General features: G+C 43.4%; 1 protein-coding gene across 1 annotated transcript in view; it reads right to left on the reverse strand.

Moving 5' to 3' along the window:
* LOC138654368 (interleukin-8-like) overlaps nt 1-11739 on the reverse strand; it is a 28606-nt gene extending 16867 nt beyond the window's left edge. Inside the window, exon 1 of the mRNA XM_069743416.1 lies at nt 11568-11739. Within this exon, the coding sequence (XP_069599517.1) occupies nt 11568-11640 (73 nt within the window). The 5' untranslated portion in view covers nt 11641-11739. The remainder of the gene's footprint in view (nt 1-11567) is intronic.
* Nucleotides 11740-14977: the final 3238 nt, after the last annotated feature.

Raw genomic sequence — 14977 nt, forward strand, 5'->3', positions numbered from 1 at the left:
TGGATTTACAGCGTGGGACAAGACCGAACGACGGAAGGTATGGGATATTGTTGATTTTTTATTTTAACTTTGTTTCAGGTGACAAGGGTCTTCAATTGGATTGAGAGTATAATAAACTATTACAACACCCTGTGTCTTTATTTCAATAAAATACTCTTTTCCTAATGTGTGTGTTTTATTAACCATTTACTACTATTGGATTAATAATGGATAGGTGTCTTATTGACAACTCTTCATTATTAACCTGTCTTAATGTCACCTTAGCAAGGTGACATTAACCCTTTATTACCCCATATCCCACCACTACACGGGAGTGGGAAGAGAGAGGCTAAGTGCCAGAATAGGTGCATCTTACAAATGTGCCTTTTCCGGGGTGGCTGGGGGCAGATGTTTTTAGCTGGGGGGTCCTATAACCATGGTCCCTCTCTAGGCTATTAACCCCTTTCTGCCATTAGACGTACTATTGCGTCCATGTGGGGTGGGCTTTACTTCCCAAGGACGCAATAGTACGTCATATGCGATCGGCAGCGCTCACGGGGGGAGCGCCGCCGATCGCGGCCGGGTGTCAGCTGCCTATAGCAGCTGACATCCGGCACTATGTGCCAGGAGCGGTCAAAGACCGCCCCCGGCACATTAACCCCCGACACACCGCGATCAAAGAACGGCAGTGCAGGGAAGCACTGCGCAGGGAGGGGGCTCCCTGCGGGCTTCCCTGAGCCCCCCGCAGCAACGCGATGTGATCGCGTTGCTGCGAGGGTCTTACCTCCCTCCCTCCCTGCTCCAGGCCCGGATCCAAGATGGCCGCGGATCCGGGTCCTGCAGGGAGGGAGGTGGCTTCACAGAGCCTGCTCAGAGCAGGCACTGTGAAGCAGCCTGCACTGCTCTCAGATCGGTGATCTGACAGAGTGCTGTGCAAACTGTCAGATCACTGATCTGTGATATCCCCCCTGGGACAAAGTAAAAAAGTAAAAAAATTTTTTTCCAAATGTGTAAAAAAAAATAAAAAAAAATATTCCTAAATAATGAAAAAAAAAAAAAATATTCCCATAAATACATTTCTTCATCTAAATAATAAAAAAAAAACAATAAAAGTACACATATTTAGTATCGCCGCGTCCGTATCGACTCGCCCTATAAAACTGGCACACTAGTTAACCCCTTCAGTAAACACCGTAAGAAAAAAAAAAAACGAGGCAAAAAACAACGCTTTATTATCATACCGCCGAACAAAAAGTGGAATAACACGCGATAAAAAAAAAAGATATAAATAACCATGGTACCGCTGAAAGCGTCATCTTGACCCGCAAAAAACGAGCCGCCATACAGCATAATCAGCAAAAAAATAAAAAAGTTATAGTCCTGAGAATAAAGCGATGCAAAAATAATTATTTTTTCTGTAAAATAGTTTTTATCGTATAAAAGCGCCAAAACATAAAAAAATGATATAAATGAGGTGTCGCTGTAATCGTACTGACCCGAAGAATAAAACTGCTTTATCAATTTTACCAAACGCGGAACGGTATAAACGCCTCCCCCAAAAGAAATTCATGAATAGCTGTTTTTTGGTCATTCTTCCTCACAAAAATCGGAATAAAAAGCGATCAAAAAGTGTCACGTGCCCAAAAATGTTACCAATAAAATCGTCAACTCGTCCCGCAAAAAACAAGACCTCACATGACTCTGTGGACCAAAATATGGAAAAATTATAGCTCTCAAAATGTGGTAACGCAAAAAATATTTTTTGCAATAAAAAGCGTCTTTCAGTGTGTGACGGCTGCCAATCATAAAAATCCGCTAAAAAACCCGCTATAAAAGTAAATCAAACCCCCCTTCATCACCCCCTTAGTTAGGGAAAAATTAAAAAAATGTATTTATATCTATTTTCCCGTTAGGGTTAGGGCTAGGGCTAGGGTTAGGGTTGGGGCTAGGGTTAGGGCTAGGGTTAGGGCCAGGGTTAGGGTTGGGGCTACAGTTAGGGTTGGGGCTAAAGTTAGGGTTAGGGTTTAGATTACATTTACAGTTGGGAATAGGGTTGGGATTAGGGGTGTGTCAGGGTTAGGGGTGTGGTTAGGGTTACCGTTGGAATTAGGGTTAGGGGTGTGTTTGGATTAGGGCTTCAGTTATAATTGGAGGGTTTCCACTGTTTAAGCACATCAGGGGCTCTCCAAACACGACATGGCGTCCGATCTCAATTCCAGCCAATTCTGCGTTGAAAAAGTAAAACAGTGCTCCTTCCCTTCCGAGCTCTCCCGTGTGCCCAAACAGGGGTTTGCCCCAACATATGGGGTATCAGCGTACTCAGGACAAATAGGACAACAACTTTTGGGGTCCAATTTCTTCTCTTACCCATGGGAAAATAAAAAATTGGGGGCGAAAAGATAATTTTTGTGAAAAAATATGATTTTTTATTTTTACGGTTCTGCATTATAAAGTTCTGTGAAGCACTTGGTGGGTCAAAGTGCTCACACACCTCTAGATAAGTTCCTTAGGGGTCTACTTTCCAAAATGGTGTCACTTGTGGGGGGTTTCAATGTTTAGGCACATCAGGGGCTCTCCAAACGCAACATGGTGTCCCATCTCGATTCCAGTCATTTTTGCATTGAAAAGTCAAATGGCGCTCCTTCGCTTCCGAGCCCTGTCATGCGCCCAAACAGTGGTTTACCCCCACATATGGGGTATCGGTGTACTCAGGTCAAATTGTACAACAACTTTTGCGGTCCATTTTCTCCTGTTACCCTTGGTAAAATAAAACAAATTGGAGCTGAATTAAATTTTTTGTGAAAAAAAGTTAAATGTTCATTTTTATTTAAACATTCCAAAAATTCCTGTGAAGCACCAGAAGGGTTAATAAACTTCTTGAATATGGTTTTGAGCACCATGAGGGGTGCAGTTTTTAGAATGGTGTCACACTTGAGTATTTTCTATCATATAGACCCCTCAAAATGACTTCAAATGAGATGTGGTCCCTAAAAAAAAATGGTGTTGTAAAAATGAGAAATTGCTGGTCAACTTTTAACCCTTATAACTCCCTAACAAAAAAAAATGTTGGTTCCAAAATTGTGCTGATGTAAAGTAAACATGTGGGAAATGTTACTTATTAAGTATTTTGTGGGACATATCTCTGTGATTTAATTGCATAAAAATTCAAAGTTGGAAAATTGCAAAATTTTCATAATTTTCGCCAAATTTCCGTTTTTTTCACAAATAAAAGCAAGTACTATCAAAGAATTTTTACCACTATCATGAAGTACAATATGTCTCGAGAAAACAGTGTCAGAATCACTGGGATCCGTTGAAGCGTTCCAGAGTTATAACCTCATAAAGGGACAGTGGTCAGAATTGTAAAAATTGGCCCGGTCATTAACGTGCAAACCACCCTTGGGGGTAAAGGGGTTAATATCTGCTCTCAGTCACTGGCTTTCTCACTCTGGCGGAGAAAATTGCGCCGGAGTCCACGCCATTTTTTTCCGTGATTTAACCATTTATTTTAACAGCCCCCAAATTTTGCACACAGACACTTGGAACATTATTAATGAGGAATATGTTAAAAATAAGGGATATGAAATGGTTTACTGTATGTAAACCAAGTCTCATATCCTGTCAGGTTTGGGAAGGAGATAGCAAAAGCCGGCAATTGAATTACCGGCTTTTCTGCTTTCTAGCGCTGTATGAAATATATCTATATACCTAATTGTCTAAGGGGTACTTCCGTCTGTCTGTCCTTCTGTCACGGTTATGCATTCGCTGATTGGTCTCGGCAGTTGCCTGTCTTGGCTGCCACGACCAATCAGCGATGGCCACAGTCCGATTAGTCCCTCCCCTACTCCCCTGCACTCACTGCCCGGTGCCCGCTCCATAATCCCCTCCACTCACCCCTCACACCGGGTTAATGGCAGCGGTAACGGCCCGCGGAGTAAAGCGGTCCGTTACCGCTGCTATTAACCCTGTGTGTCCCCAACTATTTACTATTGATGCTGCCTATGCAGCATCAATAGTAAAAATATGTCATGTTAAAAATAATACAAAAAACCTGCTATACTCATCCTCTGCCGCCTTTCTCGCCTCTCGCCATGCTCCCGGGACCGCTCCATTGCAAGCGGCAGCTTCCGGTCCCGTCCCAGGACTGGTGTGCGACAAGGACCTGCCGTGACGTCACGGTCATGTGACCGCGACGTCATCATAGGTCCTGCTCACACCAGCCCTGGGACCGCAAGCTGACGCTTGCAATGGAGCGATCCCGGGAGCGTGGCGAGGAGCGAGAAAGGCAGCGGATGGTGAGTATAGCAGGACTTCAACGGCCATAGGTGAGTATATGTTTATTTTTTTTTAAGTCTCTATACTACATAGCTCTGTGCTGGCCAATATACTACGTGGCTCTGTGCTGTATACTACGTCGCTGTGCAATATACTACGTGGCTGGGCAATATACCGTACTACGTGGCTCTGCTATATACTATGTGGCTGGGCAATATACTACGTGACTGAGCAATATACTACGTGGCCGGGCAATATACTACGTGGCTGCACAATATACTACGTGGCTGGGCAATATACGTGACTGGGCAATATACTATGTCGCTGGGCAATATACTACGTGATTGGGCAATATACTACGTGGCTGGGCAATATACTACGTGGCTGGGCAATATACTACGTGGCCGGGCAATATACTATGTGACCGGGCAATATACTACGTGGACAGGCAATATACTACGTGGCCGGGCAATATACTATGTGGCTGGGCAATATACTACGTGGCTGGGCAATATACTACGTGGCCGGGCAATATACTACGTGACCAGGCAATATACTACGTAACTGGGCAATATACTACGTTGCTCGGCGATATACTACGTAGCTGGGCAATATACTACGTGGCTGGGCAATATACTACGTGGACATGCATATTCTAGAATACCCGATGCGTTAGAGTTGGGCCACCATCTAATATATATATATATATATATATATATATATAAAAAAGGCAAAGGAAGGCAGCACTCCAAATATCATAAGGTGAAAATAATGAGGTTTATTCAGCCCACATCTTCATGCAGCAACGTTTCGGCTCACACTGAGCCTTTCTCAAGCCTTGAGTATACATTTGGGGATAGCGGACCACTTGACCCAGGAGGCCGGGCACCCACCGGTGAGCATTGTGCTGTTCCAATTTTTTTCTTTATATATATATATATATATATATATATATATATATGTATACACACCCCTATGCTATGTGTAGGCAGTGTGATTTTAGTGTACACGGCGCTGAATTACCGGCTTTTCTATAGAACACCACTGCGTATTTCTCGCAAGTCACACTGTTGGTCCGTGTATAATCTGTATTTTTCTCGCCCCATTGACTTTCATTGGCGGATTTTTTGTGCAATACACTGACAAACGCAGCATGCTGCGATTTTCTACGCACGTAAAATACGGCAGAGAAATGTACGGCAGTTAGGAGCTGCCCCATAGAGAATCATTGGTCCGTGTGCAAGCATAGTTTTTGCACCTCTCATACGTCCGTAAAACTCGCTAGTGTGACCCCGGCCTTACAGGTTTGGGTACTGTCGGTGCGTGCAGCTTCACGTTGAGATACCGCCTGCTGTGGCTTCAGGGTTCATGTACCTCCGGTGGCTTTAGACTCAAGAGACCTCCAGGTGCAGTTTTGGATTCAGGGACCACCGGATGCAGTTTCAGGTTCAGACTTGGCCATACAAGGACCAAGGGTTCAGGTTCAAGTGCTGCCAAAGCGGTTATAGGTTTGGTTGCCACCGGTGTGACTTCATGGTTCAGGCACTGCAAGTGCTGCTTCAGGTAATGCCAGATGTAGCTTAAGACTACAGAGACTGCCAGATGCAGTTTCTGGTTCAGGCACTGGGCACACAAGCACCAGAGGTTCATGTTCAGCCCCTGGCCACACAAGGACCAAGTTAACGTTCAACTACACGGCATACTAGGATGGGGGATCTGGCAACATACAGTTGCACACACACACACACTAAACTTTTACTATTTAATGTGTGTATGGTATACAAGATGCCTCCCAGCTACTGGCTAATTGCAAAGTCTCCCAAAGCACAATGAGACCAGCTTCCTGGGAACATGCCATTCGAACACTCATCAGGACTGTATGGTGATATAGTCTCCACTTCCCTTCTTTCGGAGACATCAGCACACATCGAGTCAGCGACTAGCAGGCCAGGCAGAGAAAATATAGACGCTGGCAGCCGAACTTTACTGGAGCTCCTGACTAGAATGGGCACTTGAGTTCTCAGTCACAGCGTTAAATAAACCAGACAACACATTGAAGACAATCTTCTCCGTATGTAATGCTCTTATCTGGAGCTCATCTTGCTCAGAATCTACCTGAATGTTTTCGGATAGGGCTTGTCCTTCGCCAGATGACACTCTCATCAGATTTTGGAGACGTTGGACGGAAATCTGATACCAATTCTCCACTGTTTGCAGCAAGTGATTTTCCACCAAGTCTCTACATGATACGAATATAGTCAGAGTCATAGGTGGAGAGGAAATACTCTCGTCAAGGGTAGTCACTTCCACAGACTCCTGGATTTAGAGTTTTTCAGACTTCTCAGGATGTTGTACATAACTGCAGCAACAACACAATTTCTAATCACGACTGAGTTCCAGCTGCTGCTCAGTCAGCCCAACACCGTCAACTTGTATAGGTTTAGTATGGCCTGCTGCTTCAAAAAGCTGGGGAACACTCGTTCTCTGGAAGGGTGGAGCCAGACGTGTCAGATTACTCCGCTCATCGAAGACCTTTCGGAAGGCCACCAGGAAGGCCTGCAGGTCTGAAGTCACAAATCCACTCTCTCTCACAAGGTTTTGCTCCAAGCTAAGGCCTCTCCTGCTAAGTTGAACATAAGGAATCCCACTGTAACCCGATCAGAGGCAAATTGATGACCCAATAATTCATAGTACTGCATGCACTGCTCTAGAAACCCACATTACTGCTTAGGATCCTCATCGTAATATGGCAGATCAGACAGTATGGAATCAACTTCAGGAGCGTAAGTTGCAGGCAGAATAGATATGGCTGCAGGTATTGCAACTTAGGCTGGAGCAGCTGATGTCAGGGCTTCCAATCGGGCATCTACTGTATGTAGATAGAACTACATTTTTTCCTGCTGCTGTCACTTGTGAAACAATTCTAGCTGTAGCTCTGAGTGCGAAGGGCCATGGAAATCAATGGGGTCCATGGCCTGACCAAACTTTCACTCCTGCAGGTGGCGCACATTGTACGTGGACCCACTGTGCCAGGGGGCCAGGCTTACTTAGGAGAGACATAGTTAAGCGGCTACCTGGTTTTCATTGGAGCTGCTGATGGAGGAGTCACGTTTGAGCTGCAAGTAGCCGCCAGGTACCACTCTTAGGCAGTCCCCAGTGCTGCCGCTTCTGACCCCAGGGGTCGGCTTTACAGACATTGACTGGGCTCGGAGTAACTGATAGGACAGGATACAAACTTGTTTTTAGATTGCAAAGGTTCTGGATCCTTGGGCAGAACGGATACTGACACAAATCCACAGACAGGGCTAGACTCGGATACTGGAACAGGTTCCAACAGTATGGACTCTATAATACTAACCAGGGCAGACGCTGGTGCAGGTTCAAATACCGCCAGAATGGTTACAGGTTTGGGTACCGCTGGTGAGGCTTCAGGATTCAGATACAACTGGTGCAGCTTCAGGGTTCAGATACCACCTGTGCAGCTTCAGGGTTGAGGACCGCCAAAGCGGCTTCAGGTACCGCTGGTGTGGTTTCAGGGGTCAGATACCGCCAGTGCAGCTACAGGGTTCAGGTACCGCCGGTACAGCTACCGGTTTCAGGTACTGCCGATGCAGCTTTAGGGCTCAGGTACTGCCATTCTGGCTACAGAGTTCAAGTACCGCCAGTGCGATTTCAGGTTTCAGACACCGCCAGATGTGGCTTTAGACTTAAGTGACTTCTAGGTGCAGTTTCGGGTTCAGTCCCTGGCCCCACACAGGACCAGGAGTTCAGGTTCAGGCCACACAAAGATCAGGGGATCAGGTTCACATTCAACTTCATGGGATGCAAGGATGGGGACCTGGAAAAAAACAGTTGTACACACACTACACTTAGTTAGGAACTGCAGGGGTTGCTCAGGCACCACCCTACTGGGGAGGGTGCCTTTATACAAGATGTCTCCCAGCTATTGGCTGGGGGCATTTTAAAAGTGTGCTGCCCTTTTAAGAACAGCCTGTGTGACGTGCATGTTGGCGTTTCTGCATGAAGTGGGAAGAGGGGTCATGCAGAGGTGCCTGCACTCGTCTTACTCCATGGGTGTCAAACTGCATTCCTCGAGGGCCGCAAACCATGCGTGTTTTCAAGATTTCCTTAGCATTGCACAAGGTGCTGTAATCATTATGTGTGTAGGTGATTAAATTATCACCTGTGCAGTACAAGGAAATCCTGAAAACATGACCTGTTTGCAGCCCTCGAGGATTGCAGTTTGACACCTCTGTCTTACACAGATTCACAGTGCTACATGGATCACAATAATCTGCCTTCTGGACTACAAACAAAGGGAGTAAGGCACCTCTTGAGATCTAATACTGCCAGATCTTCCACAAATAGCCCCCTTATTTAAGGAATCTCCTTGTCGGAAGTGTCTTCTCATCACTATCAGAAACTGGCACATTCCCTGTAACAGCAAAAAAAAAAAATGCAGGACTTGCACCCACATATTACCAAAAAATACTGGCCATATGTCCAATATAAATCAGGACTATGAGATCATGTACATCGGCTAATGTGATGTTCATGATACAATATACAAGGTGCCCTGGAGGAATCTATATTGGGGAAACAAAGCAAAAACTACAAACAAGGATGAATATACACGACACACAATAAGGAATGAAATGAACACACCTGTGGGAAAACATTTCTCTGGAACTGAACACAATATGACAGATTTATAAGTCTTAATAATGTTAGGTCATTTTAAAGAAGACAGAGAGAGGAAAACCTGTGAATTCATTCTGATAATAATGTTCAAGTGTTTGGCAATACGACTCAATCTAACACCTGGATTTATGACTCACTACATGGACACAGTTCACACCTCCATCAGACCGACCCCAGATCAATAAACTATCACTCCACTACCTCTCCCTTTGTAACATACGTGCAAACCTTAATTTTATAACTTTGGCTTATATTTAGAAGACATCCCCTCCATGCTTAAATGTCCTGTTGTAATATCTCTTAAATGTTGTGATTTTGTCTCAGTGATTCATCTATAAATGCCTGAAGAAGGAGCCTCTGTGGTCTGTTAGGGTTGCGAATATAATTTATCGGGTTAACCAATAAAGATATCACTCCTTGAATACTTTTGTCTTTTTGGGCACGAAAGTATTTACATATATACAGTGGGGCAAAAAAGTATTTAGTCAGTCAGCAATAGTGCAAGTTCCACCACTTAAAAAGATGAGAGGCGTCTGTAATTTACATCATAGGTAGACCTCAACTATGGGAGACAAACTGAGAAAAAAAAATCCAGAAAATCACATTGTCTGTTTTTTTAACATTTTATTTGCATATTATTGTGGAAAATAAGTATTTGGTCAGAAACAAAATTTAATCTCAATACTTTGTAATATATCCTTTGTTGGCAATGACAGAGGTCAAACGTTTTCTGTAAGTCTTCACAAGGTTGCCACACACTGTTGTTGGTATGTTGGCCCATTCCTCCATGCAGATCTCCTCTAGAGCAGTGATGTTTTTGGCTTTTCGCTTGGCAACACGGACTTTCAACTCCCTCCAAAGGTTTCCTATAGGGTTGAGATCTGGAGACTGGCTAGGCCACTCCAGGACCTTGAAATGCTTCTTATGAAGCCACTCCTTCGTTGCCCTGGCGGTGTGCTTTGGATCATTGTGATGTTGAAAGACCCAGCCACGTTTCATCTTCAATGCCCTTGCTGATGGAAGGAGGTTTGCACTCAAAATCTCACGATACATGGCCCCATTCATTCTTTCATGTACCCGGATCAGTCGTCCTGGCCCCTTTGCAGAGAAACAGCCCCAAAGCATGATGTTTCCACCATGCTTTACAGTAGGTATGGTGTTTGATGGATGCAACTCAGTATTCTTTTTCCTCCAAACACGACAAGTTGTGTTTCTACCAAACAGTTCCAGTTTGGTTTCATCAGACCATAGGACATTCTCCCAAAACTCCTCTGGATCATCCAAATGCTCTCTAGCAAACTTCAGACGGGCCCGGACATGTACTGGCTTAAGCAGTGGGACACGTCTGGCACTGCAGGATCTGAGTCCATGGTGGCGTAGTGTGTTACTTATGGTAGGCTTTGTTACATTGGTCCCAGCTCTCTGCAGTTCATTCACTAGGTCCATCCCCGCGTGGTTCTGGGATTTTTGCTCACCGTTCTTGTGATCATTCTGACCCCACGGGGTGGGATTTTGCGTGGAGCCCCAGATCGAGGGAGATTATCAGTGGTCTTGTATGTCTTCCATTTTCTAATTATTGCTCCCACTGTTGATTTCTTCACTCCAAGCTGGTTGGCTATTGCAGATTCAGTCTTCCCAGCCTGGTGCAGGGCTACAATTTTGTTTCTGGTGTCCTTTGACAGCTCTTTGGTCTTCACCATAGTGGAGTTTGGAGTCAGACTGTTTGAGGGTGTGCACAGGTGTCTTTTTATACTGATAACAAGTTTAAACAGGTGCCATTACTACAGGTAATGAGTGGAGGAAAGAGGAGACTCTTAAAGAAGAAGTTACAGGTCTGTGAGAGCCAGAAATCTTGATTGTTTGTTTCTGACCAAATACTTATTTTCCACCATAATATGCAAAAAAAATGATAAAAAAACAGACAAGGTGATTTTCTGGATTTTTTTTTCTCAGTATGTCTCCCATAGTTGAGGTCTACCTATGATGTAAATTACAGACGCCTCTCATCTTTTTAAGTGGTGGAACTTGCACTATTGCTGACTGACTAAATACTTTTTTGCCCCACTGTATATTAATATACAACAAAATATTTATCAAATATTTACAATGACATCTTCATCCTTAGAGGGAACTGGCTGTCTTCATGAAAATGCCATCTAGTCTGCAGGCACCACGTTATAGAAATGGGGAGCAGAGCAGATATAGAGTTTTGTGAGAAAAGATTCAGTGTAATTTGTGTTTTCATTATTTAATCCTCTGCTCTTACTGGCATATTCGGTCCAGGGGCGGTCCTATCGATGATTGACAGCTTTGTCTTTATGCACATCCAGCAAAAGAAAGCTGTCATAGGGCCGCCCACTGAATGTAAAATCTCAGAAAAAGCAGAGGTTTAATTGTTGAAAGTAAAAGTTATACTGAAGCTTTTCCTACAAAACTATCAATCTGTTCCTCTTCCCGCTACTCTATAACCTGTCTGTAGAATAGACTGCATTTTTATGGCGACAGGTTCCCTTCAAGACTTATTCTGTCTATCCACATAAGGCTATAAATTCAAATACAATGGACAATCCATGAAACTAGTACAACTATAGGCAAAAAATAATGTCTCTTACCACGGCTGATAAACAGTAATGCGGAGAGCTGTAGCAGGATAACAAATGCAGATGATAGGATTTTGCAGTTCATTTTCTAGCTGTACAAGGACAGAGATGTCCGTCTGAGTCCCCTTCTGTCTGTTTTGCTGCCGGTGTTACTTCTGCGTAGCTCCACTTTCTTTTATACTCCCAGACTCATTCATGTCAGAGGAGAAAAGTTTTCACCCATTTCACAGATTACAGAATCCCGCCTTCTTACAATTTAGATTTCCTGAATCTTTCCTAAGGAAATTCAAGTAATGCTAATTTACATAAGATAGTGTGAAGAAACGCTGAAATCGATCTTTCATCACGTTTCTACAATGGCAGCAACTTTCAGATTGAGCAACCAAAAGAACATTGTTGTCTCTCTTGTAAAATTTGTAGTGGCGTTATGAACTTTTTTTTATTTCTCTGTCAACATAGCCATATCACTTTTATTTTTTAACGGAAGAGTTGTATTTATAATGTATAGAAAAATTAAAAATTTGGGGTAGGGTATAAAAAAATAAACAGCAATTCTTAGAATGCATGATTACAATGTTTTTTTATGTTTCACTACTGTTGCATAATAAAAACACCTTTAGGGCTTATGGGCACATGGGTGTAACTAGTCAGCGTGCTGTCCGTATGTATGCAAAACTGATAGCACACGGACAATGTAAAGTAACGTGGTCTGTGTGTAAAAAGATTTCAGCATGCACTACTTTGATCCATATTTCAGATCAGACTCAGACTACAGAATGCTGTACATAAGCCCCTGATGCCGGTGGCCTTAGCTCATATACGATTTTTGGAGTGACAGATTCCCTTTAACCCCTTACCGGCATCGGACGTACTATACCGTCCGATGCCGGCTCCCCTGCTTTGATGCAGGACTCCGCGGTAAGCCCGCATCAAAGCCGGGACATGTCAGCTGTTTTGAACAGCTGACATGTGCCCGTAATAGGCGCGGGCAGAATCGCGATCTGCCCGCACCTATTAACTAGTTAAATGCCGCTGTCAAACGCAGACAGCGGCATTTAACTACCGCTTCCGGCCGGGCGGCCGGAAATGACGTCATCGCCGACCCCGTCACATGATCAGGGGTCGGCGATGCTTGTATATTGTAACCATAGAGGTCCTAGAGACCTCTATGGTTACTGATGACCGGTGGCTGTGAGCGCCACCCTGTGGTCGGCGCTCACAGCACACCTGCAATTCTGCTACATAGCAGCGATCAGCAGATCGCTGCTATGTAGCAGAGCCGATCGTGCTGTGCCTGCTTCTAGCCTCCCATGGAGGCTATTAAAGCATGGCAAAAGTTAAAAAAAAAAGTTTTAAAAAATGTGAAAAAAATAAAAAAAACATAAAAGTTTAAATCACCCCCCTTTCGCCCCAATCAAAATAAATCAATAAACAAAAAATCAAATCTACACATATTTGGTATCGCCGCGCTCCGAATCGCCCGATCTATCAATTAAAAAAAAGTATTAACCTGATCGCTAAACAGCGTAGCGGGAAAAAAATTCGAAACGCCAGAATTACGTTTTTTTTGTCGCCGCGACATTGCATTAAAATGCAATAACGGGCGATCAAAAGAACGTATCTGCACCGAAATGCTATCATTAAAAACGTCATCTCGGCACGCAAAAAATAAGCCCTCAACCGACCCCAGATCATGAAAAATGGAGACGCTACGAGTATCGGAAAATGGCGCACTTTTTTTTTTTTTTAGCAAAGTTTGGAATTTTTTTTCACCACTTAGATAAAAAATAACCTAGTCATGTTAGGTGTCTATGAACTCGTAATGACCTGGAGAATCATAATGACAGGTCATTTTTAGCATTTAGTGAACCTAGCAAAAAAGCCAAACAAAAAACCAGTGTGGGATTGCACTTTTTTTCCAATTTCACCGCACTTGGAATTTTTTTCCCATTTTCTAGTACACGACATGCTAAAACCAATGATGTTGTTCAAAAGTACAACTCGTCCCAAAAAAAATAAGCCCTCACATGGCCAAATTGACGGAAAAATAAAAAAGTTATGGCTCTGGGAAGGAGGGGAGCGAAAAACGAACACGGAAAAACGAAAAATCCCCTGGTCATGAAGGGGTTAAAGTCACAGTTATCTTAAATTTAATTTCTTTTATCCATTGGTAAATTAAAGTCAGGCAAAAATTGATGTTTTAAGTAATATTGTGTTTGAAATAAAGCTATCACCACTAGATGGAGATGAAGGCTGAGATAAAATTTCTACGTATCTGCTATGGAGAAGTACCGCCAGTAGTAAAACCACACTTTAGGGGATTTTCAAACGTTAAAGGTTGTGTTGAGGTTTATTGATGTGACTATAGCAAAATTAGGAGAAAATGTTGAGGTTTTGTTACTATTTTGCAAAAAACGATAAATTTTTCTGCAACAAGTGGCATCATAGCAATAAACCGTACATTTCAATATACCAAAAGATGCATGCTGAAGCCACTCTGGAAGTGTGAGACTTTATATCTAACCAATCATCTGGAAAAATATATGTCCCATCATGTAAAAATAGCTTCTCTACATCTGCCATAACCTATAGTTCATGCAAAAAAAAAATAATAAATTCTGCGGAATAAAAGGTTTCCAGTATTTCTGTATTTTAATCTAGTACATAATATCTGATAATGCTTATCCTCCGGGCTTCTGGGTTTCTCTTCTTCTGAATGTGCCACTATTTTGGCTCCTGACACTGTCCAGTATAACTGGATCGCCCCCATGGTGCCATGGGGTACTCGGTACCGGGTCCTGCGGTTCACAGGGGGATATCACGGTGGCTGACTCCTTCATTGGCCCTTGGATGTCCGTGTAAAAGGAAAAGGTCTTTAAAGGGATAAAGTTGGTGTTCGTGACGAAACCTGTGGAATTCGTTCAGGGTGACCGACGCTGCTTTAAGGGGTCCACTGGGGTGATGTTTTGGCAGCTAGATGGTATACAGTTGTGGCCAAATGTATTGACACCCCTGCAATTCTGTCAGATAATACTCAGTTTTTTCCTGAAAATGATTGCAATCACAAATTCTTTGGTATTATTATCTTCATTTAATTTGTCTTAAATGAATAAACACAAAAGAGAATGAAACAAAAAGCAAAACATTGATCATTTCACACAAAACTCCAAAAATGGGCCAGACAAAAGTATTGGCACCCTCAGCCTAATACTTGGTTGCACAACCTTTAGCCAAAATAACTGCGACCAACCGCTTCCAGTAACCATCAATGAGTTTCTTACAATGCTCTGCTGGAATTTTAGACCATTCTTCTTTGGCAAACTGCTCCAGGTCCCTGATATTTGAAGGGTGTCTTCTCCAAACTGCCATTTTTAGATCTCTCCATAGGTGTTCTATGGGATTCAGGTCTGGACTCATTGCTG

This window comes from Ranitomeya imitator, chromosome 1, assembly GCF_032444005.1.
Source record: "Ranitomeya imitator isolate aRanImi1 chromosome 1, aRanImi1.pri, whole genome shotgun sequence".
Classification (NCBI taxonomy): Eukaryota; Metazoa; Chordata; class Amphibia; order Anura; family Dendrobatidae; genus Ranitomeya; species Ranitomeya imitator.